This window comes from Oncorhynchus gorbuscha, linkage group LG06, assembly GCF_021184085.1.
Source record: "Oncorhynchus gorbuscha isolate QuinsamMale2020 ecotype Even-year linkage group LG06, OgorEven_v1.0, whole genome shotgun sequence".
In the NCBI taxonomy this organism is placed as follows: domain Eukaryota; kingdom Metazoa; phylum Chordata; class Actinopteri; order Salmoniformes; family Salmonidae; genus Oncorhynchus; species Oncorhynchus gorbuscha.
This window is the reverse complement of record NC_060178.1, coordinates 68,931,757-68,957,889: the sequence shown is the minus strand read 5'-3', so window position 1 is coordinate 68,957,889 and position 26,133 is coordinate 68,931,757. Positions and strand designations below refer to the sequence as shown.

General features: G+C 42.7%; 1 protein-coding gene across 3 annotated transcripts in view; it reads right to left on the bottom strand.

The window, feature by feature from the left end:
* The window catches only part of LOC124038267 (disintegrin and metalloproteinase domain-containing protein 12-like), a 147,658-nt gene extending 122,536 nt beyond the window's left edge, over positions 1–25,122 (bottom strand). For all 3 annotated transcript variants that reach the window (XM_046353911.1, XM_046353912.1, XM_046353913.1), the window contains exons 1-3: positions 24,646–25,122; positions 4,080–4,201; positions 1,355–1,428 (exon numbers count right to left, since the gene is read on the bottom strand). In XM_046353911.1, coding sequence (XP_046209867.1) covers positions 1,355–1,428; positions 4,080–4,201; positions 24,646–24,763 — 314 coding nt within the window. In that variant the 5' untranslated portion in view covers positions 24,764–25,122. The remainder of the gene's footprint in view (positions 1–1,354; positions 1,429–4,079; positions 4,202–24,645) is intronic.
* Between the last annotated feature and the right edge of the window lie 1,011 nt (positions 25,123–26,133).

The following is a 26,133-nucleotide window of genomic DNA, read 5'->3' as shown; positions in this document are numbered from 1 at the left end:
ATCTTAAATAAAACATCCCAGAAATGTCCCACATGCACAAAAGATCTTATTTATCTTGTGTTTTGGGCACAGATTTGTTTACATCCCTGTTAGTAAGCATTTCTCCTTTGCCAAGATAATTCATCCATCTGACAGGTGTGGCATGTCAACAAGCTGATTAAACAGCATGATCATTACACAGGTGCAACTTGTGCTGGGGACATTAAAAGGCCACACTAAAATGTGCAGTTTTATCACACAACACGTCACAGACATCTCAAGTTTTGAGGGAGCATGCAATTGGCATGCTGACAGGAATGCCCAACAGTGCTGTTGCCAGATAATTTAATGCTAATTTCCCTACCAAAGGAGATTGGATTTATTTTAATTTATTTTAATTGACTGATTTCCATTTATGAACTGAATCTTTGAAATTGTTGCATGTTGCATTTATATTTTTTGTTCAGTATATTTCCAGACGATGAGGTTGGAATAATGACAATTATGATAATGCCCTTTTAGTGTAAGAGCTGTTTGAAAAGACTGCCTGAAATCTCAGCCTGTTTTGGTGGGAGGGAGTTTTGGCCTGCCTGATGACATCACCAGGTGCTAAATCAGTTAATAGAGGAATAAGAAAGAGTTTGAAAACTATCTGCCAATAACAGCGATTTTCCATTTTCCCCTCCCCAGTCATTTCACACCCAGACAGTCCTAGCAAAAATCTTGCTTGAGAAAGTGTTCCCAGCTGAGAAGCATTTTAATTGAAAACAATTACCCAGAAATGACTTGACATTGAGATAAAAACAATACCTGGCCCAAGTGCTTGGAAGTGCTTAGCTTGTACTGTATATATAAACTGTGTATACTGTATATTCAGTAAATCTCACAAATACACACAACTCCACAGGATTCCCAGTTCTCATGCCTGGTATATTCCACAACCTGGAAGAAAAGAAGGTGATGAGAGAAAGGGAACAGGGAGATATAAAAAATCCCTTCAAGCCGTTCTTTATCAGCTATCCTCTTTCAACTCTTCAGAGACACTAAACCATAAAAGAGCCGAGACATTTGTTCTGTGAAATCTTTTTTTCCCCCTTCATGAAACTGTATCAGCCCTCATACTGTAGAAGCATAAGCCATCGCTGATACTACAGCCAGCACAGCATATGCTAGCTGAAGTGCAACACATCTGATCATTGTTTACTCCATATGTAAATGTGCCTGAATCTTTCCAAATTCAAACAACCATTCATGATATAAACCAACATCCACTGGTCATCTCGCCAAATCGTTCATATCCCTTTAAAGGACTAGATGCCTGTAATGATGCAGGTCGGATGTGGGATGTGCAGCCGAAGATAGGATGATGACTTACTTGTTTTTTTGTAGTGCCAGGACCAGTGTTTCACCTTCCGCCTCCACCACCAGCCTCAGTGAGGCAGGATAACTCTAGAACACAAACACAGGACGCGAAAGGTGAGGGGACGGGACACCCAGCAGGGCTTACATACTGGACAGGAAGTAGGAGGGCATGCTGGTAATGGGCTAGGAAGAGGGATTCCAGTTCCCAGATCCCTGGCATTGATGGTTGTCATGTTCTGCTGACTACGTGACCTGACCAGGAAAAATAGTTTTTGATGAGCACATATCAACGCCTTCCCATTACTAATGGTCCATCCCAGGATGACCCGGTCATAGACTTCTGTTAGTACCTTTCATAATTTCCCTTAGGTAAAAAACTTGGACTCAAATTTTCAAGAGATCAACAGTAATGAAAAAAAAAACGATCTAATGTTGAACAGTAAATAAAACATTACCCCTTAGGTCTATAGCAATAATCCATGTCAGGTTTATGTTAGTCAGAAATCAACAGCAAAAGCAAAAATCTGTTTTTGCAGAGCAAGCAGTGTTTTTCCTTGAGTGCAAGAACAACATTTTTGAGGATTGTCTGCATATTTCAGTGCTGACTGACACCAATTTCCCCAGAACTCCCGCCTTTTCAGCACTCTGATTTATGACCAAACTGGCCCATGGGAAAAGGCTGGGGATCTCGGTCTGTTGGACAGTTTATGAGAGGCTACCAGATACTGTGTAGCACACGCGCACGCGCACACACACACACACACACACACACACACACACACACACACACACACACACACACACACACACACACACACACACACACACACACACACACACACACACACACACACACACACACATTATTATTATTATAATTATTTTATTTTATTACAACTTTATTTAACTGTAGGGATGGAAAACCTCCTGCTACGAAAAATCTGTATGGGTTTATGTCTTGACTTAGTCGGTGGAAACACTGTCTTAAACCCCACGGATTTCACAGAGATAGACACAGATATGCAGGGACCATGGAGACAGGCAGAGATAAAGATAGACAGACAGAGACAGAGTGAACATTTGTCCCAGTCAGATGATACTAAGACAGATGAGACTTGGCTCAGGCCTGCTGGTCTCTGTTCAGGTTAGGGCTGTTTCTCTGCCAGAAACCCAGTGGTTTTGACAGTAGGTCCATGGTGGGTCCATTTGTGGTCATCACCCCACTGTCCTGACTCAGGATGACTGTGATATTGGCTTGCTACTTCTAGTGGCACCGAAAACAGCTCAATAAAAATAACAGGCGAGGGGGAAAAATAATAATAAAACTGAGGAATACTGTTGGAATGGTCAACATGACTATAAAAGCTCGCTCTCGAACAATACAAATTGACATTGTTGTCAAACTCAATTGATTATGTAGTGCCATGACATTGGAATATCTCTCTAATGAAATCAAATGAACTTTCACCTAAATTCTGTCCTAACTAAATACCTAGAATCTCTTCCTTGTTCCAGATAAAGCTATAACACATTCTGATGCATTACTTTGTCAGCACTCATGGCTGTTGTTTTACTAATACCCTCCCCATGTCATCAAAGTAAAGCTCAAGATCAGCATTGAGGAAGTGGAGAGAGTGTGGAGTTGAAAGACTAACATAGTATTTCCTCCAGCTAGGAAAAACCTATCCACTCAGGTATAATCTGAGATATAACTCTTGGAAAGAAATGACTGTTTTAAATATTCTGGGAGTACTCCTCAACAAATTCAACAAGTTAAGAATAAATTCGTATTTACAATTTCAACCTAGGAACAGTGGGTTAACTGCCTTGTTCAGGGGAAGAACAACCGATTTTGACCTTGCCAGCTCGGGGATTCGATCCAACAACGTTTCGGTTACTGGCCCAACACTCTAACCACTAGGCTACCTGACGGTCCATGCCTGAAATCCATTCAATTTCAGGCATGGGGCGGCAGGTAGCCAAGTGGTTAGAGTGTTGGGCCAGTAACCGAAAGGTTAAAAAAAATATATAGAAAAAATGACACATGGTTCATAGAAAGAACCTTTATTATGTCTTCGAAATCCTTGCTGTGCTTACAGTTCTGGTATGTCAAGGATGACAAGTGTTAGGGTGCATTTGCTAGCCATCCACAACTAAGCTCATCGGTCCAATACATTTTAGCACAATGGTTAGACGGTTTCAAATCCGGTTGCTACCTGACTTTGTTACAACACCAGACAGTCTAGTTTTCTCCTATCCCCCAAACCATTTCAAAATGTTGCTTTCGTGGACTGCTTATTTGTAGAGTATAGGAAGCTGGCAAGTTGGGGGAATAATTTCATAGTGTGTGGAGCCTCCGGGTTTAGCTCATACGAAACAAACAACAGAGGGGCCATTTAACACCGTGGGGAGTGAGCTTTCAGTAACAACCACAAAGGGGAATCAGCTGAGGATAAACAGAGATGGGGATTTATTATGGGCTCATGACTGGAACAACAGAAGAGACCAGAGGCAGTCCGGCAGGCAGGCTGACATCTATGGTTGGCTGAGTTATGAGCAGCGTATTAACATTAATCTGTGGTTCTGCCCCTGAACAAGGCAGTTAACCCACTGTTCCTAGCCCGTCATTGAAAGTAAGAATATCTTCTTAACTGACTTGCCTAATTAATTAATAATTAAATGAAAAAAATATAAAAAAATAACCAGGGCCGCTAAAAGGCCGCTTTATGAATATTTACCCTGGACGTGAGCTGGCTGAGTGGTTTGCGCTCCGGCCCTTCCAGCAGGAAAGGTACCGTGGTGTCATAGCGTTGGGGCTCAGGGACGGCACTGTGCAGCACACTCTGGTTCAAGCTGTTGCCTGTTAAAAGATCAATAGCAGTGATTAGTGATATAATCAATGGAAGTGATTTGAACTGAGTGGGTATGAGTAGTGGGATACTGATGTCCATCTGGTCTCTGTTAAGTAGATACTTGACCTGAGGTGACCTGACTGAGAGAATGTATATTAATGTATAATGAGAATTACATAACCCCTTACTTCACTGTTCGTGGCGGCAGTCAACCATGAGATTATGGAGAATGACATAACATTGTTATCAGACATTAAATGTTAAACACTCTTTTGAACATGTGATTGTTTCATGATTTAGCTTCAGGCCACCTCAAGTAAAATGTGTTGCTCTATTGTTTACATGACCTTGAATTCATTAAACACTAAATGTCCCATTTATGTAAAGGTTTTAAGTCACTTGAGTGAACCAAACTGATCTACAGCGGTTAAAAAAACAAACATTCACATTAGATATAACACTATTACACGCATCATTTTTTAAAAAACACTGCAACGTCTGCTTCCAACTCACACCCTCAAACACGTAGATCACCTGAAAGCAGCTCACTTTCCAGCCCACTTTCTTGCTCACGCTCTCAAACACCGAGATCCCATGAATGCAGCTCACTCTCCAGATCCCAATTACATGAATTATAATCACCTGTTCACACACCTGTATGTCATTATCACACACTATTTAGTTCAGTTCTTTACACCCTATCACTGTGAGGTATTGTTTGTTTTGTGGCAATTCTTTCGGAGCTGTGTTTTTCCTGCAAATTACTCCTCAAGTTTATGATAGTATTTACCTGCCTCACTAACGATGCCTTTGCCTGCCTGTACCTTATCGGATTTTCCGTTATCTACCTATTGCCTGATCTTCTGGACTATGTTACTAGCCTTTTCCCTGCCTGTACTGTTTCCCTTTTTAACCCCCTGTGTATGACCTTCTGTCTGTCCCTGGACTCAGCTACCTGCCTCCTCTTGTGGTCCTTCACAAGAAACACCTGCTGTTTCCTCCGCTTAAAACCAGCTCTCTGTCTCCCCTTGTGTTTATTACAGAATACCTCACCAAACAAAAAACGACAGATGGATTCAGCGGAGCTGCAGCTACGTCTGGCCCGAAAGGAGTAACGAATCATTGAACTCTGCGACCTCCTTTGCCAGTCCATTCCTGCACCAATATCAGGTACCACTGCCTCCTCTTGTACACCTCCCCCATATCCATGCCTAATAAATACGACGAATAAATGCTTATTTTCCCCAGTGTATTTATCCCTGTGTTTCCGGTCTTTCTGCGCCAGTTCGTCTTGTATGTTTAGTCAAGTCAACCATCGAGTTTCTCCCATACTCCTTTTGACTCTTGCCTGTTTCTGGACACTGTACTCGCCTGCCTGACCATTCTGCCTGCCTTGACCACAAGCCTGTCTGCCACTCTGTACCTCCTGGACTCTGATCTGGTTATGACCTTTTTGCCTGTCCACGACCATTCTCTTGCCTACCCTTTTGGATTAATAAACATTGTAAGACTCCAACCATCTGCCTCCTGTGTCTGCATCTGGGTCTCGCCTTGTGCCTTGATAGTACGAACTGGCCATGACAGACCCAGCAGACTTGGACCAGCTCCAGCACGCTGTCTACTTGCAAGGAGCCACCATTAGGAGACATGGGGAGTTGGTACAGGACCTTTTGGAAGGGCTCAGGATCTTGATGGAACGCCACAACCATGGGTTAAAGGCTATTATGGAGCAAATCAGGGAGTTAGCTCAGAGCCTACCTGCCTCCTCTGAAAAACTCCAATCACCCAGTAATCCCCCCCCATCTATGGTGAGTTTGTACAGCCTATCCCGGCTCCCCGAGAACCCGCTTACCACCTCCAGGCAAAATATATTCGGGGAATCCTGGTACCTGCCGGGGTTTTCTGACTCAGTGCTCGCTTATTTTTGTTTCCTTCAGACAGATCGAAGATAGAGTATATTTTTCACTAATGTCGGGATGGGCACTCTCCTGGGCTAAGGCAGTTAGGGAGCTACAATCTGCCATTTGTGGTCATCTGGAGGAATTCATGGCATAAGTGAGAAAGATATTTGATTTTCTGGGAGAAAGGCGGACAGCAAACTGCTTGACTTACGTCAAAACTTCTGTAGTGTGGCAGACTACGCGGTTGATTTTCTCACTTTGGCCATCGAGAGTGCCTGGAATCCAGAGTCTCTTTACGATACTTTTTTTGCACGGATTATCTGAGGAGGTAAAGGCCGAGCTAGCTGCTCGGGAATTTCCGATGGATCTCGACTCCCTTATCACCCTTACCATTAAAATTAATGTACGCCTAAGGTCTGGTCTCGGGCACACTCGTGCACCCGCTATGTGTGCTATGTGCACCCGCTATGGCACGTTCACCTCCAAGGGAATCCGGAAGGAAGCTCTTCCGAGAGGATTCGAAGCCACCTGAGCCCTCTCAGGAATCTACGACGGTTGTATTGGATACTCCTGAGCCCATGCAGTCGGGAAGAGCTAGGTTATCAGTTGGGGAACACTCACGAAGGATGAATAATAACTGTTGTCTATACTGTGGAGGGGCAGGACATTTTATAGCAAAAGTTGAAGTCGGAAGTTAACATACACTTAGGTTGGAATCATTAAAGCTCATTTTTCAACCACTCCACACATTTCTTGTTAACAAACTATAGTTTTGGCAAGTCGGTTAGGACATCTACTTTGTGCATGATACAAGTAATTTTTCCAACAATTGTTTACAGACAGATTATTTCACTTATAATTCACTGGATCACAATTCCAGTGGGCCACTAAGTTGACTGTGCCTTTAAACAGCTTGGAAAATTCCAGAAAATGATGTCATGGCTTTAGAAACTTCTGATAGGCTAATTGACATCATTTGAGTCAATTGGAGGTGTACCTGTGGATGTATTTCAAGGCCTACCTTCAAACTCCTTTCAAAGCCTACCTGCCTCCTTGCTTGACATCATAGGGAAATCAAAAGAAAATCAGCCAAGACCTCAGAAGAAAATGTAGACGTGTTCTCTCTCCTAGAGATGAACATACTTTGGTGCGAAAAGTGCAAATCAATCCCAGAACAGCAGCAAAGGTCCTTGTGAAGATGCTGGAGGAACACAAGTATCTATATCCACAGTAAAATGAGTCGACATAACCTGAAAGGTCGCTCAGCAAGGAAGAACCACTGCTCCAAAACTGCCATAAAAAAGCCAGACTACGGTTTGCACTTTACAAAGATGGTACTTTTTGGAGAAATGTCCTCTGGTCTGATGAATCAAAAATAGAACTGTTTGGCTATAATGACCATCACTATGTTCGGAGGAAATAGGGGGAGGCCTGCAAGCCAAAGAACACCATCCCAACTGTGAAGCACTGGGGTGGCAGCATCATGTTGTGGGGGTGCTTTGCTGCAGGAGGGACTGGTGCACTTCACAAAATGTACCTTAATAAACGTGAAATTCGATAGGCCATCTACCTATTGCCTGATTTCCCGGACTATGTTACTAGCCTTTTCCATGCCTGTACTGTTGCCCTTTTGGACCCCCTGTGTATGACCTTCTGCCTGCCCCTGGACTCAGTTACCTGCCTCCTCCTGTGGTGCTTCGCAAGAACAACCTGCTGCGCACTGCGCTTGAAACCAGCCCCGTCTCCCCTCGTGTTCATTATAAACACACCATATGGGTTTCACACAAAGGTAGCCCTCAGACAGCAAAGTACTATAGACATATTGCCTTTGGATACCAACAGTATTGCATTTCCAAACACAGTGCAAGCTCTCACTTATTTGACTGTAAAACAGTGGTGTCCCCAAAGGGTCTCTGTTCTGCAGTAAGACCACAGACACAACATCAATAATGGATGCTTTAACACAGTTCATCAGGAACACAGCTTTAACAATATATCTCGACAGCACTGCTGCACAAACCAACCTACTGCTGTGCTGCGCATTAAATCAATTTCTCTGTTATACGGTCAATCGATATGAAGCTCTTTTCCCCCCAATTTGTTGTTCTAGTGTAAATCTATTTTCACATTAAAAGCAACTTATGTACCCTTCTTGTAAGGTGAATTCACCAGAGGTTATATGTAGTCAGTTAGACAAGCTAGACACATTCAGGAAGCTGTCCATTTGAGTATTTATATACAAGCAGACAGTATGTATGTATGTATGTATGTATGTATGTATGTATGTATGTATGTATGTATGTATGTATGTATGTATGTATGTATGTATGTATGTATGTATGTATGTATGTATGTATGTATGTATGTATGTATGTATGTATGTATGTATGTATGTATGTATGTATGTATGTACAGTACTTATTAAAAGTTGACACACCTACTCATTCAAGTTTTTTTTTTACATTTCTACATTGTAGAATAATAGTGAAGACATCAAAACTATGAAATAACATATGGGATCATGTAGTAACCCAAAAATTGTTAAACAAATCAAATATATTTATATTAGAGATTCTTCCAAATAACCATCCTTTGCTGTGATGACAGCTTTGCACAATTCATGAGGTAGTCACCTGGAATGCATTTCAATTAACAGGTGTGCCTTGTTAAAAGTTAATTTGTGGATTTCACAAAAAAACGCACTCACGCATTCACGAAAAAAAGCACTGTCGTTGCACCAATGTGTACCTAACCATAAACATCAATGCATTTCTTTAAAATCAATACACAAGTATATATTTTAAAAACCTGCAAATTTAGTTAACATTGTCTGCTGACGTGATTTTCTTTTAACTATTGAAATTGTGTCACTTCTCTTGCGTTGCAAGTCAGGGTATATGCAGCAGTTTGGGCCACCTAGCTCATTGCGAACTATGTGAAGATCATTTCTTCCTAACAAAGACCGTAATTCATTCGCCAGAATTGTACATAATCATGACATAACATTAAAGGTTGTGCAATGTAACAGCAATATTTAGATTTAGGGATGCCACCCGTTAGATAAATTACAATTGGTGACGTCACTCGCTCTGAGAGCTTGAAGTAGTTGTACCCCTTGCTCTGCATGGGCCGTGGCTTTTCTGGAGCGATGGGTAACGATGCTTTGAGGAGAGGCTGTTGTCGATGTATCCCTGGTTCGAGCCCAGGTAGGGGTGAGGAGAGGGACGGAAGCTATACTGTTACACTGGCAATACTATAGTGTCTATAAGAACATCTAATAGTCAAAGGTATATGAAATACAAATGGTATAGAGAGAAATAGCCATATCATTCCTATAATAACTGCAACCTAAAACTTCTTACCTGGGAATATTGAAGACTCATGTTAAAAGGAACCACCAGCTTTCATATGTTCTCATGTTCTGAGCAAGTAACTTAAACGTTAGCTTTTTTACATGGCACATATTGCACTTTTACTTTCTTCTCCAACCATTTGTTTTTACATTATTTAAACCAAATTGAACATGTTTCATTATTTATTTGAGGCTAAATTGTTTTTATTCATGTATAATATTAAGTTAAAATAATAGTGCTCATTCAGTATTGTTGTAACTGTCATTATTACAAAAAAATAAAAATAATAATACATACATTTTTTCAATATATATATTTTTCAATCGGTCGATTAATCAGTATCGGCTTTTTTTTGGTCATCCAATAATCGGTATCAGTATCGGCGTTGAACATTTACATTACATTTACATTTAAGTCATTTAGCAGACGCTCTTATCCAGAGCGACTTACAAATTGGTGCATTCACCTTATGACAATCATTATCGGTCGACCTCTACAAGGGAAGGTTGGTATACAAAAGATAGCCCTATTTGGTAAAAGACCATGTCAATGTTATGACAAGAACAGCTCAAATAAGCAAAGAGAAACGACAGTCCATCATTACTTTAAGTCTTGAAGGAAAGTCAATCTGGAAAAAGTTAATAACTTTGTTTCGTCATGTGCAGTCACAAAAACCATCAAGCACTATGATGAAACTGTCTCTCATGAGGACCGCCACAGGAAAGGAAAACCCAGAGTTACCTCTGCTGCAGAGGATACATTCATTAGAATAACTGCACTTCAGATTGCAGCCTTAATAAATGCTTCAGAGAGTTCAAGTAACAGAGACAACGCAACATCAACTGTTCAGAGGAGACTGCGTGAATCAGGCCTTCATGGTCGATTGGTGCAAAGAAACCACTACTAAATGACACCAATAAGAAGAAGAGACTTGCTTGGGCCAAGAAACACGAGCAATGGACATGGATAGACCGATGGAAACAATGGACAGACCGGTGGAAAACTGTCCTTATGTCTGATGAGTCCAAATTTGAGATTTTGTGGTTCCAACCGCTGTGTCTTTGAGAGACACAGAGTAGGTGAACGGATGATCTCTGCATGTGTGGTTCCCACACGGAAGCATAGAGGAGGAGGTGTGATGGTGTGGGGGTGCTTTGCTAGTGACTCTGTCTGTGATTTATTTAGAATTCAAGGCAGACTTAACCAACACGGCTACCACAACATTCTGCAGTGATACGCCATCCCATCTGGTTTGCGCTTAGTGGGACTATAATTTGTTTTTATACAGGACAATAACTATAATTTGTTTTTATACATGACAATAACCCAAAACACACCTCCAGGCTGTGTAAGGGCTATTTGACCAAGAGGAAGAGTGATAGAGTGCTGCGTCCGATGCCCTGGCCTCCACAATCACCCGACCTCAACCCAATTGAGATGGTTTGGGATGAGTTGGACCGCAGAGTGAAGGAAAAGCAGCCAACAAGTGTTCAGCATAAGTGGGAACTCCTTCAAGACTGTTGGAAAAGCATTCCAGGTGAAGCTGGTTGAGAGAATTCCAAGAGTGTGCAAAGCTGTCATCAGCTTTCACCCAAGGAAAAAGGTGACTACTTTGAAGAATCTATTGTCGTGGCCAAAATGATTGAGAATGACACAAATATACATTTTCACAAAGTCTGCTGCCTCAGTTTGTATGATGGCAATTTGCATGTACTCCAGAATGTTATGAAGAGTGATCAGATGAATTGCAATTAATGGCAAAGTCCCTCTTTGCCATGCAAATGAACTGAATCGCCCAAAACCGACTGCATTTCAGCCCTGCCACAAATGGACCAGCTGACATCATGTCAGTGATTCTCTCGTTAACACAGGTGTGAATGTTGACGAGGACAAGGCTGGAATCACATGCTGATTGAGTTCTAATAACAGACTGGAAGCTTCTAAAGGAGGGTGGTGCTTGGAATCATTGTTCTTTCTCTGTCAACCATGGTTACCTACAAGGAAACACATGCCGTCATCATTGCTTTGAACAAAAAGGGCTTCACAAGCAAGGATATTACTGCCAGTAAGATAGCACCTAAATCAACCATTTATCAGATCATCAAGAACTTCAAGGAGAGCGGTTCACGTGTTGTGAAGAAGGCTTCAGGGTGTCGAAGAAAGTCCAGCAAGCGCCAGGACCGTCTCCTAAAGTTGATTCAGCTGCGGGATCAGGGCACCACCAGTACAGAGCTTGCTCAGGAATGGCAGCAGGCAGTTGTGAGTGCATCTGCACTCACAGTGAGGCGAAGACTTTAGGAGGATAGCCTGGTGTCAAGAAGGGCAGCAAAGAAGCCAATTCTCTCCAGAAAAAAACATCAGGGACAGACTGATATTCTGCAAAAGGTACAGGGATTGGACTGCTGAGGACTGGGGTAAAGTAATTTTCTCTGATGATTCCCCTTTCCCATTGTTTGGGGCATCCGGAAAAAAGCTTGTCCGGAGAAGACAAGGTGAGCGCTACCATCAGTCCTGTGTCATGCCAACAGTAAAGCATCCTGAGATCATTCATGTGTGGGGTTGCTTCTCGGCCAAGGGAGTGGGCCCACTCACAATTTTGCCTAAGAACACTGCCATGAATAAAGACTGGTACCAACACATCCTCCGAGAGCAACTTCTCCAAACCATCCAGGAACAGTTTGGTAACGAACTATGCATTTTCCAGCATGATGGAGCACCTTGCCATAAGGCAAAAGTGATAACTAAGTGGCTTGGGGAACAAAACATCAATATTTTGAGTCTATGGCCAGGAAACTCCCCAGACCTTAATCCCATTGAGAACTTGTGGTCAATCCTCAAGGGGCGGGTGGTCAAACAAAACCCCACAAATTATGATAAAATCCAAGCATTGATTATGCAAGAATGGGGTGCCATCAGTCAGGATGTGGCCTAGAAGTTAATTGACAGCATGCCAGGGCGGATTGCAGAGGTCTTGAAAAAGATGGGTCAACACTGCAAATTGACTCTTTGCATCAACTCATGTAACTGTCCATAAAAGCCTTTGACACTTATGAAATGCTTGTAATTATACTTCAGTATTCCATAGTAACATCTGACAAAAATATATAAAGATACTGAAGCAGCAAACCTTGTGGAAATTAATATTTGTGTCATTCTCAAAACCTTTGGCCATGACTGTAAAATCTAAAATATATTTTGATTTGTTTAACACTTTTTTGGTTACTAAATGATTCCATGTGTTATTTCATAGTTGAGGTCTTCACTATTATTCTACAATGTAGAAAATAGTAAAAATAAAGACAAACCTTTGAATGAGTAGGTGTGTCCAAACTTTTGACTAGTTTCCAGCTACAATAGTCAAATCAAATCAAAGTGTATTTGTCACGTGTTGCCCGAAGACAACAGGTGTAGTAGACCTTACAGTGAAATGCTTACTTACAGGCTCTAACCAATAGTGCAAAAAAAGGGGTTAGGTGAACAATAGGCAAGTAAAGAAATAAAACAACAGTAAAAAGACAGGCTATATACAGTAGCGAGGCTATAAAAGTAGCGAGGCTACATACAGACACCGGTGAGTCAGGCTGATTATGGTAGTATGTACATGTAGATATGGTTAAAGTGACTATGCATATATGATGAACAGAGAGTAGCAGTAGCGTAAAAGAGGGGTTGGCGGGTGGTGGGTGGTGGGACACAATGCAGATAGCCAGGTTGGTCGGCCCAATTGCGGTAGTATGTACATCAAAGTATAAATAAATTACTAGGAATATATGATAAACAGAGTGTAGCAGCAGCGGAAAAATAGGGGTTGGGGGGCACACAATGCAAATAGTCTCTGTAATTATTTGATTACCTGTTCAGGAGTCTTATGGCTTGGGGGTAAAAACTGTTGAGAAGCCTTTTTGTTCTAGACTTGGCACTCCGGTACCGCTTGCCATGCGGTAGTAGAGAGAATAGTCTATGACTGGGGTGGCTGGAGTCTTTGACAATTTTTAGGGCCTTCCTCTGACACCGCCTGGTGTAGAGGTCCTGTATGGCAGGCATCTTAGCCCCAGTGATGTACTGGGCTGTACACACTACCCTCTGTAGTGCCTTGCGGTCAGAGGCCGAGCAATTGCCGTACAAGGCAGTGATACAACTGGTCAGGACGCTCTCGATGTTGCAGCTGTAGAACCTTTTGAGGATCTCAGGACCCATGGCAAATCTTTTTACTTTCCCGAGGGTGAATAGGCTTTGTCGTGTCCTCTTCACAACTGTCTTGGTGTGTTTGGACCATTCTAGTTTGTTGTTGATGTGGACACTAAGGAACTTGAAGCTCTCAACCTCCTCCATTACAGCCCTTCGATGAGAATGGGGGAGTGCTCGGTGCTCCTTTTCCTGTAGTCCACAATCATCTCCTTAGTCTTGGCTACGTTGAGGGATAGGTTGTTATTCTGGCTCCACACGGCCAGGTCTCCAACCTCCTCCCTATAGGCTGTCTCGTCGTTGTCTGTGATCAGGCCTACCACTGTTGTGTCGTCTGCAAACTTAATGATGGTGTTGGAGTCATGCCTGGCCATGCAGTCGTGGGTGAACAGGGAGTACAGGAGGGGGCTGAGCACGCACCCCTGTGGAGCTCCAGTGTTAGGATCAATGTCTACACTGTCTACACTGTATTTCTGATCAATTTGATGTTATTTTAAATGGACCAAAAATGTGCTTTTCTTTAAAAAACAAGCACATTTCTAAGTGACCGCAAACTTTTGAACAGTAGTGTATATACAGTATGGTACACTGTATACTGTGTGACTGACTTCAAGCTGAGCGTGGGAAAGATATGGAACCCCCTTCAGTTTGTCAGTATCTCTCTCCATGCTCCCCCTCCTCGCCTCTCCTCGATCATTGTGGTCATCTGAGGTCCACACTGAGCATGCTCAGATTATAGCAGGCCCAGTGGGATTCCTGTGTGTCCAAGAAGGAACTGAAGGGAACCCTGGCCCCTGGGAAGGTGGAGGGAGGAACAGAGGGAGGGAGTGAGGGAGAACTAAGGAGTGGTGATAAAGCCCTGCTATCACCAATGAGAGGCTCTGGGAACCACAACTCTACCAGTAAACACAGGGAGTCTGTTGTTCTCTTCATGTTCTCTGAGCTCTACTGCTATGCATTAGGGGGGCTTTGGTTTTCTGTCTGGAAATGCCACCGGGAGACTGGATCATGATGTGTGTGTGAGAAAGAAGTCTGAGAACTCAGGGCCTACAGCAGGGAACTACAGTGTCTATTTTCCCTATCATCTCAGCTGGAGATCTCATCACTCTCTGTCACTTTCTCTCTCTCTGGTTAATGGGACTGGGACTCTTTGAAGAGTCATCAAACAAACTGTCATCAAACAAACTGTCAATAGACTGTGCTCCCAGCATGGCCCAAACTCCATTTATCCACTGTGGTTCATATCCTAACAAAATGAGACCTGGTGCGTGAAAACCGCGACGGCCAGTGTTTAACAGTGGCCACAGTCTGCGGCTAGAGTGCAATTTTAAAAGAAGACTATAAAAGTAAGTCAAGCAGATGTCTTTTAATAAAGGTTTCAACACTAGCTCTAAACTCTGTTCCCCATCTTTCTTCATGTGGTCCCTCTGATCTTACACACTGAAACGCTTGTTTATTATTTGTTGTTAATATAGAAACGGATGAGAGGTCGTCAATGTGTGTGTGTCTGTGTGGTTGTGCATGCGTGTGGGAGGGTGCATGCAACGTCTATCATCTCTCCGTCAACATTACTCTGGATTCAGAGAAAATGTTGACATGCATGATCATTCTCATATGCTTGATCTCCCCTGGGAACACGTAGAATTATAAATAAAACCCTACGTTCCCATATGTTTTCTGGTGAGAATGTTGGTATGCCAACCACAGTCCAATTCCCATACTCCTTGGCACAAAGAAAAATCAGTTGCAGACTACATTCAAAAACCAAGTCTGCCTGGCAGCAACCCTATTATACGCACACAAAAATAATAAGTAAATACAGTGGGGCAAAAAAGTATTTAGTCAGCCACCAATTGTGCAAGTTCTCCCACTTAAAGATGAGTGAGGCCTGTAATTTATCATAGGTACGCTTCAACTATGATAGGCAAAATGAGAAAGAAAATCCAGAAAATCACATTGTAGGATTTTTAATGAATTTATTTGCAAATTATGGTGGAAAATAAGTATTTGGTCACCTACAAACAAGCAAGATTTCTGGCTCTCACAGACCTGTAACTTCTTCTTTAAGAGGCTCCTCTGTCCTCCACTCGTTACCTGTATTAATGGCACCTGTTTGAACTTGTTATAAATATAAAAGACACCTGTCCACAACCTCAAACAGTCACACTCCAAACTTCACTATGGCCAAGACCAAGTATTGTATTACAAGGCTGCTTATGGTTTCTGAATACATTCCCTTTCATTCACACCTGCTATTTACAGTATTTTTACAGTGTTTTAGTCTCTCGAGGAACACATAAAGCGAGAGAGAGAGAGCGAGAGAGAGAGAGAGCGAGAGAGAGAGAGAGCGAGAGAGAGAGAGAGAGAGAAATGTGTTGAGAGATAAAGGGCAAGAGTCAGAACAAGAAAGAACAGAAGTTGCTTTTTGCCAAGTTCGTTTCATTATCTCCTTTAGCCTGTGATCAATGTCATATTACCCACAGTGCATTGAGGTGTCTCCTTGAGTACCTCCCTAGCGGTACACTCTTCTACTTAAAGAACGTCAACAACCACCATTCTATATTTTGATCTAGATAGAAAACATATTGCCATTTTATTTGAAGGTTGAAGGTTGAGAGAGTGAGGGGAGCTACAAACATTTCAGATATTCAATTACCGATTACATCAATCTAACTTCAATGATCTCAGCCTCCAGTATTTATGCTGCAGTAGTTTATGTGTCGGGGGGCTAGGGTCAGTTTGTTTATCTGGAGTACTTCTCCTGTCCTATTCAGGTGTCCTGTGTGAATCTAAGTGTGCGTTCTCTAATTCTCTCCTTCCCTCTTTCTTTCTCTCTCTCGGAGGACCTGAGCCCTAGGACCATGCCCCAGGACTACCTGACATGATGACTCCTTGCTGTCCCCAGTCCACCTGGCCATGCTGCTGCTCCAGTTTCAACTGGCCTGGGCCCTAGGACCATGTCCCAGGACTACCTGACATGAGGACTCCTTGCTGTCCCCAGTCCACCTGGCCATGCTCCTGCTCCAGTTTCAACTGACCTGAGCCCTAGGACCGTGCCCCAGGACTACCTGACATGATGGCTCCTTGCTGTCCCCAGTCCACCTGACTGTGCTGCTGCTCCAGTTTCAACTGTTCTGCCTTATTATTATTTGACCATGCTGGTCATTTATGAACATTTGAACATCTTGGTCATGTTCTGTTATAATCTCTACCCGGCACAGCCAGAAGAGGACTGGCCACCCCACATAGCCCGGTTCCTCTCTAGGTTTCTTCCTAGGTTTTGGCCTTTCTAGGGAGTTTTTCCTAGCCACCATGCTTTTACACCTGCATTGTTTGCTGTTTGGGGTTTTAGGCTGGGTTTCTGTACAGCACTTTGAGATATCAGCTGATGTACGAAGGGCTATATAAATAAATTTGATTTGATTTGATTTGATTTGAATGAAGAACTATCTACTGAAGTCAATAGGGCTGCACCCATTCTGTTAGCACTAACAAAGGCCAATCAAATCCATTTTGTAGAATGTATCTTTTAACTGCATGCGCTTCTAGCAGCAAAGACTTTAATGTCATTTCATCACTCTGAAAGTATAGTACTAAAGTACAAAGGCAGACCCATTTATAAGACACAAGCCTCCTTTGAACGAGACAGTTATGGTTTTAGGGCTAATGCTACAACATCAAAGAAAAATATTTAACAATTTTCCTTGTGAAAACTTTACTGTATCACTTTACACACAAAAAAAACAGTCGTTGAAACAAATCCTATTAGAAATCCTACACTTACACTAATAAAATCTATAGCTAGCGCTAGCTCTCTCCTCTGTGATGTTTATGATCAACCTCCTTCCTAAACAACAGGTGTAGATGTGTGTGTGTGTTAGGTGCATGTGGGCGTATGTAGTGTGTGTGTGTGTGTGTTCATAGAGTCAGTGCAGGAGAGAGTGCAAAAAAGTGTATATGTGTGGGTAGAGTCCAGTGCGTGTGCATATATGTCAGTGCAAGAGAGTTATTGCAGAAAAGGGTCAATGCAGGTTATCCGGGTAGCCATTTGATTTGCTAAATAAGGCAGGCTTGTTTAGTAGTCTTGGGGGTAGAAGCTGTTCGGGTTCCTGTTGGTTCCAGACTTGGTACCGCTTGCCGTGTGGAAGCAGAGAGAACAGTTTATGGCTTCTTTGACAATTGTTTCCTCTGACACCGCCTTGTATAGAGGTCCTGCATGGCAGGGAGCTTGGCCACAGGGATGTACTGGGCCGTAATCACCACCCTCTGTAGCTCCGAGTGCCTTGCAGTTACCATACCAAGCGGTGATGCAGCCAATCAAGATGCCGTCAATGGTGCAGCTGTAGAACTTTTTGAGGATCTGAGGACCCATGCCAAATCTTTTCAGCTTCCTGAGGGGGAAGAGGTGCTGTCGTTCCCTCTTCACAACTGTGTGGGTGTGTGTGGACCATGTTCATTGCTTAGTGATGTGGACACAGAGAAAGCTCTAGAACTGTGCAATTACAGCACCATCGCTGGGGCATGCTCGCCCCTCTGTTTCCTGTAGTCCACGATCAGCTTTTTTTGTCTTGTTGACGTTGAGGGAGAGGTTGTTGCCCTGGCACCACACTGCCAGATCAGTAATCATTCCTACCGCTGTTGGGTCATCAGCAAATGTGGTGATGGTGTTGGAGTTGTGCGTGGCCACGCAGTTGTGGGTCAATGGGGCGTGCAGGAGGGAACAAAGCACACCCGAAGGGCCCTCATGTTGCTGGACATCGTGGCGTATGTGTTGTTGCATACCCTCACTGCCTGGGGGCACCACTTCAGGAAGTCCAGAATCCATTTGCAGAGGGAGGTGTTCAGTCCCAGGGTCCTGAGCTTGGTGATGAGCTTGGAGGGAACTATAGTTATGAATAATGAGCTGTAGTCAATGAACAGCATTCTTACATAGGTATTATTTTTGTCCACATGAGTGAGGGCAGTGTGGAGTGCAATCTCTATTGGGTCATCTGTGGTTCTGTTGGAGCAGTATGTGAGTTAGAGTGGGTCCAGGGTGTCTGGGATAATAGTGTTGATGTGAGCAATGACCAACCTTTAAAAGCATTTCATGGCTATAGATCTGAGTGCTACGGTGCGATAGTAATTTAGTCATTCCAGAAACAAGTCTTTGACCATTGCCACTTGTTATAGACCCCCCTCGGACCCCAGTTGTGCCCTGGACACCATATGTGAATTGATCACCCCCCATCTATCTTCAGAGTTCATACTGTTAGGTGACCTAAACTGGGACATGCTTAACACCCTGGCCATCCTACAATCTAAGCTAAATGCCCTCAATCTCAAACAAATCATCAAGGAACCTACCAGGTACAACCCAAAATCCGTAACCATGGGCACCCTCTTAGATATCATCCTGACCAACCTTCCCTCTAAATATACCTCTGCTGTCTTCAACCAGGATCTTAGTGATCACTGCCTCATTGCCTGCGTGCGTACTGGGTCCACGGTCAAACGACCACCCTTCATCACTCTCAAATGCTCCCTAAAACACTTCAGCGAGGAGGCCTTTCTAATTGACCTGGAAGGATATTGACATAATCCTGTCAGTAGAGGATGCCTGGTTGCTCTTCAAAAGTTATTTCCTCCCATTAAGAAAATGTAGAACTAAGAACAAATATAGCCCTTGGTTCACCCCAGACTTGACTGCCCTTGACCAGCACAAAAACATCCTGTGGCATTCTGCATTAGCAATGAATAGCCTCTGCAATTTACAACTTTTCAGGGAAGGGAAAGCTAAGGCTAGCTTTTTCAAACCGAAATTTGCTTCCTGTAGCACTAATTACCAAAAGATTTTGGACACTGTAAAGTCCATGGAGAATAAAAGCACCTCCTTCCAGCTGCCCACTGCACTGAGGATAGGAAACACTGTCACCACCGATAAATCTACGATAATTGATAATTTCAATTAGCATTTTTCCACGGCTGGTCATGCTTTCCACCTGGCTACCCCGACCCTGGTCAACATCTCAACACCCCCTCCAGCAACTGGATTTCTTAGAACTGTCCGGGTTAGTGTACCGCTCCTGGAAAGCAGCAGTTCTAGCCTAGCAGCAGTTCTAACATCCAGTGCGGATGTGTCCTGTAATCCATGGCTTCTGCTTGGGGTATGTACGTATGGTCACTGTGGGGATGATGTCGTCGATGCACTTATTAATGAAGCCAGTGACTGATGTGGTAAAGTCAATGTTATTTGATAAATCACGGAACATATTCCAGTCTGTGCTAGCGAAACAGTCCTGTATATTAGCATCTGCTTCATTGGACAACTTCCGTATTGAGTGCATCACTGGTACTTCCTGTTTGGGTAAAAGTGCTCTAGAGTTTTGTCGCCTCTAGTTGCACATGTGACATGTTGGTAAAATTTTGGTAAAATATATTTGAGTTTCCCTGCAGTAAATTCACTGGCCACGAGAAACCCCGCCTCTGGCGCTGCATTTTCTTGTTTGCTTATGGCCCTATACAGGTCGTTGAGTGTGGTCTTAGTGCCAGTATCGGTTTGTGGTGGTAAATAGACATCTCCAAAAAAACACTCTTGGTAAATAGTATGGTCTGCAACTTATCATACGGTATTCTAACTCAGGTGAGGAATAACTTGAAACTTCCTTAACATTAGAGATTGCACACCAGCTGTTGATGACAAAGAGACACCCCTCCTCCCTTCATCTTACCCGAGTCTGTTCATCCACTCTTGACGATGCATAGAAAAATGCTATACAGTACATACAAAAGTATGTGGACACCCTTCTGTGGATTAAGCTATTTCAGCCACACCGGTTGCTGACAGGTGTATAAAATCGAGCACACAGCCATGCAATCTCTATAGACAAATATTGGCAGTCGAATGGCCTTACTGAAGAGCTCAGTGACTATCAACGTGGCACCGTCATAGGATGCCACCTTTCCAACAAGTCAGTTTCTTCTGTTAAGGGAGATCCCTGAAGTGTGTGTGTACGTGTATGTGTGAGTTAGGGTGGAGCTTCCTATGCCTGACGTGGTGGGTTAGTGAGATCTGCCTCCAGCAGGCACTCCCACTCCCTCTGGAGCTTCATAGGAGCCACCTTCCAACTTGTTCTCTGCAGACCCAGGATTCTGCCTCTGAACTCTGGGGATCCCATCATGGGGACCTGTGGATTATGGCCTTCTGTAACTGAAGGCCAGAATGTAGGAACAACTAACAGCCAGCTGTGGAGAAGCACACTCCAGCTATCACCTCAGTGTCCCCAGCACAGGGGTTTTAGTACCTCTGCTCACCATCAAAAGCATTCTAAAGGTCAGTCCATAAAACTGACCAGGGTAAAATGGCTAGAATCGATAAAATAATGATTAAGATGTGTAGTTACATAGTCGTGACACAGCACTCTCTAGTGTTGATTCGTTTTTTTTTTTAAATCAGTGACTGTAGGACATAATATTTCCCCTGCTCTGACAGCTACAATCAATGTCAGATTGTAATTTCCACAATCTTTGTGTCAAGTGTGTCACAAAGTACATAGCAGGTCATGTTAAGTGAGTGATGATGACACTGCCTAAACCAATAGTGACATGGTGCTTAGAAAGTCCTCAAAACGGCAACTGTCCCAATGACCCACCCACACACTGCATGTGTCTGTCAGTTCACTGTGCCAGGCACAATGAAGCCCTCTCCTTCATTCCTTTCTTTACCTCTCAGTTGGCTTTTAGGCTCACCTAACGTGGCCCCACTATTGGAACACCCCAGCATGATCCTCATTTTATGCATGCCTTATAAGGACATCCAATTGAGAAGACAGGCATCTAGCATGGCACCTCTCTCCATGAGTATACCTAAAGAGGGCATAGGGTTCATGCCTCGCACTGATAATGTCAAAAAGCACTCACTCTGAGTGCTTTTTGTCTGTGCCCAGTGTGGTCATCTGTTCTGCTGCTGTGTCCACTACAAAGAACTCTCAGGTTCGGAAATGCCTTCCTATCTCTGTCTGTTTGCAATGTACTGCAGAACTATGGCTTTTGTTAACGAGTTCTTTATAAGAAAAAGGAATTATGTTTCGATGAACTGTTTGCCTACTGACATTTGTGTAGACTTGAAAAAAGTATTTTGTCAACCGAAACGTTGACAGAGAAATGTGTTTTTCTTATTTCGTTTCTACAATGGGTTTTGTGTGTGAGTATGAAGGGGATTCAAAGTGGACACACATGCGAGTGTGTTTTCTATACTCACGTGTGCACTCATGTGTGCATGAATCTGTGTGTTGGGATGCATGTCAGGTTGTGTTTTGTCTGTTAGCTCCCAGGGTGGTGCAGCAGCAGCGTCTGGCGAGCAGCAGGTAGCTAAATCACACAGACAACTTTAATGACCAATGGCAGCTATCAGAGAGAGACACTCATAACTGTTCCTCACAGTCCCAAAACGACAATAACTAATGCCAACATGTCCCCATAATGTCAAAGGCAGCCAATGAACTAGAGGGAGGGTGTGGCAACGGTGGCGGCCGTCAGCCATCCCATAGCATTCTGAGGGGATTACAAGAGTTACATCCAAGGAAAGGGCGATGAGCGCTACACTCCTCAGAGAAAGAGTGTGTGTGTGTATGTGTGTGTGTGTGTGTGTGAGCATGTGTGTGTCTCAGACTGTTTCTCTGTGTGTCCATGTTTGTGTGGGCAGAGTAAAACCTTCTCTCCTTGGCCCTTCCTTACTATTTTGACACAACCAACGACATTATATCCCTTATAATGAATGCAGTTTACCAGGGCAGCAGTCTGACTGAATATATAATATCCTCAAATCTAATCAAGGTAATTCGGCTCCCTAGTCTAATTATTTATTGAAGACTGGATTAATCACAGGTTGTACACAACCTTGTTTAAATCAATGTAGACTAATAGGAATAAACACGATTAAGAGATTATCGGTATGAAATGAAACCGACATTCACTATGATGCTATTTTCAAAGTAGACCGATTACCCAATCATCTTTGTTGTTTGACAACCCTGTAGTTACACAGTAATTAGGATAACTTAGCAACCAAATTCACATTTTCTCTGGATTGACAGTCCAGCTTTTCTGGGAGTTCTGTGAGACTCCACCTCATTTGACAATCACCATTGAACACACAGTAGGATCTTACAGCCTCTATGGCAATGAATTATATGAACTGTGATAAGAATCCAGAATGGCATTGAGTCTGAACTATCCTTTCAGTTCTCTCCAAATTGCCAGTGAGAAGGTGAAGATTCTCGAACTATCACCTATTGAACAAGTTTGACGAGACCTTGAATCTTTACCTCCCTGCTATAGCCCACACATGACTATACAAATGACACATCAGTATCTTATTATAAGAGTAGAGCACGTCCAATATTTTACATTGGTTGATGAAGACATTCCAACTACATGGTCTATCCTGCAATTGAAATGTATAAGTGGAGAGATGTCAGTCGATATCCTGCTGACATCCAAGCAAGGTTTTGCAGTATTTCAATACCCACCATCCTCAACGTATTTTTACGACCTGCATAGAGTCATGCAGGACCAGAGTGTAACCTTTGTAGGTTACTAAAATATATTCTGGTTTAATGGCCTTTCACAGAGTGCAGCAGATGGAACGATAAACACTGCCATTATCATTCCTCCCTTCTGTAATGAGGAGATGATAGAGAAACCATTTATATGTCATGAATAAACTAGGCTATAAGAGGTGTTATGAAACATAGGCCTATCCTAACCCATCTAAATCCCTACACTCACTAATGTTATGTTTCATGGAGAGACCATAGAAGTGGCTCAAACACAATTCCACCCAGGTTACCAAATACCCACTGCAAAACTCTCTTTATCCTAACAGTTTCTTAACTTCCCACTCCCTCTGTACCACTGACTGAGTCAGAAAAGCTCTACTCAAGAGGGTGGGAGATGGAGGATAATAGCTGTTCTGAGGCCAGTCCCTTTGGCTAAATCCAGCTGACAGGCTGAGTGTTCACAGATGCCCTCACTAGATCCTCTCTATCAAAAATGTACAGTGTTTTAGCAATGTGCAAATAGTTGTGGTATGAATAGTTGGGGAAGAGAAATAAATAGATACATATTGGTGGTATTTACAATGTTGTTTGTGCTGCACTGGTTGCCCTTCTCTCTCTGTCTATTTCTCTCCCTCTCTGTCTGTCAGTCTCTCACTCTCTCTGTCTCTATTTCTCTCCCTCTCTGTCTGTCAGTCTCTCACTCTCTCTGTCTCTATTTCTCTCCCTCTCTGTCTGTCAGTCTCACTCTCTCTGTCTCTATTTCTCTCCCTCTCTGTCTGTCAGTCTCACTCTCTCTGTCTCTATTTCTCTCCCTCTCTGTCTGTCAGTCTCACTCTCTCTGTCTCTATTTCTCTCCCTCTCTGTCTGTCAGTCTCACTCTCTCTGTCTCTATTTCTCTCCCTCTCTGTCTGTCAGTCTCTCACCCTCTCTGTATGTATCCCTGTCACACACACACACACACACAGATTAGATGTTTTTTTCTCACTCACGCATACTGTACAGTAATCACTCGTGAATATTTAATTCTTCATTTTGATGTATGCATTTCTGCAATCTGAACATAAGCAGGCAATGTGTTGTGTGTTAAACTCATCCATCCAGCCCTGCTGTCACTGTCTGTCAGACTTTCCTGCTATTGTCTTATTTTACAGTGCAGGAAACAATAGCCACAGGATGCACCACAGTAACAAACCTCTCTCTCCCTCCCTGTCTTTCTCTCCCTCTAACACTCACACACATTTGTATTACATTTGGCCAAATAGAGATGCAGAAAAAACGGTTTGTTTTTTCAAGTGGAATTGCTCACATCTGCATATTTTTACATTTGTTGCCTGTGACTTTTGCATTAATGGAAAACTTTGATAAATTAGCTGAATTAAGGTCGATTCCATTGTAATCTTTTTATACTGACGGTAAACAGACATTTGGTACACACTGTAAACTGTCAGTATTGCTCATTGAAATAGAGACTTACCGTCATGTAAATTCAGGAGTGTGTTGTCTGTATTGTCTGTATTGCTCGTTGCAACGGACATGGACAAGACATAAAAAGCAATCAGAAATGCAAAGTTATTCCAACTCCAGTTTGTCATGTTGCCCGTTTTTGGGGAAAATGTGTTCGGATTGTATTACGGAAATGACACGACCAAACTATGCTGTCTACGATTGATTGACAGGATGCGGGATGCAAAGCAGTAGCCTAGAGTCGGATCAGGTCCGAAACTCCCCAGAACTAGATCACGAAATCGGAGCTGTCAAAAACTTTTTATCCAAGCATGTTGAAATCCCTGCATGCTGCGCTCAAGAACTTGGCAATTATGTCTCCAAGACATTGAGAAGTGAGTTTGAAAAAGGAAAAGTAGACCGGAGCGACAGAAAAAAGAGAGAGCCTACATAAGAAGTCTGATTCACGAGACCAGCATACCCTTTCACATCGGAGCGGCTACGCGTTCTCCTCTACAATGAGGGAGAAGCTATGAACACGCATGATGCCCAATTGATGACGTGTATCGCGCAGCTGAGAGTCGAGTGGAGAAAATCTATCTTCCTCCAGCAGGTGGCGTTTTTTGTTGTTTCGCCAAACAAGCAAGGAGTGTTTCTATGGAGGTCAATGAGAGAGTGTCGAATTTGGATAGATTTAAAAAAATGTTTACATTTTTCCAAATATTGAACAACTTACAACTTACAAGGATTTTGGAATCTGTAACCATGGCAATTTTACTGTTAAATGAAAGATTCACGCATTTTGAATGTTATATCGTATTTGTGCATCTCTGAGCGACTCTCTATCGATTGCCGGGCCATCTCATGTTTTCACGTGTATCTGAGCCGTTCAAGCAGGCAGAACAGCTCTAATACAGCCGGTATAACGAGTTTTGCAACATGCTATTTTGTATGCTTCAAAAATATTGGGAAATTATATGTTTTTATACTAATACAATTGCTCAGAGAAATAGATTTAGTTTAATAACAAGTAATACATTTTTTATTTGAAAAGTAGTGGTCAAAATGAAATATTATTCTCAATAAAGTATTCAGAAGTTTAGTATTTGGTCCCATATTTCTAGCACACAACGACTACATCAAGCTTTGTGACTACAAACTTGTTGGATGCATTTACAGTTTGTTTTGGTTGTATTTCTGATTATTTTGTGCCCAATAGAAATTAATGGTAAATCATTGGTAATGGTGAGAGGTTAGCATGTCTTGGGGGTATGATCTTTGACCCTATGTAAACTTTCTCACTCATCATTATTCATAATGAATTATATGCATAATCATGGTAGCATCCACATAAATGGTCCAGTCAATGTACCCCCTCCGCGAAATACGTCTGACAGATATTCTTTTATAAAAAATAATTATGATAAAATGTGGACTTAAACATTTATTTGAGTAATTAATTTAACCCCCTTAATTTAACCCCACAGTTACCATGCAAGCCAAGGACCTCCACACCAGG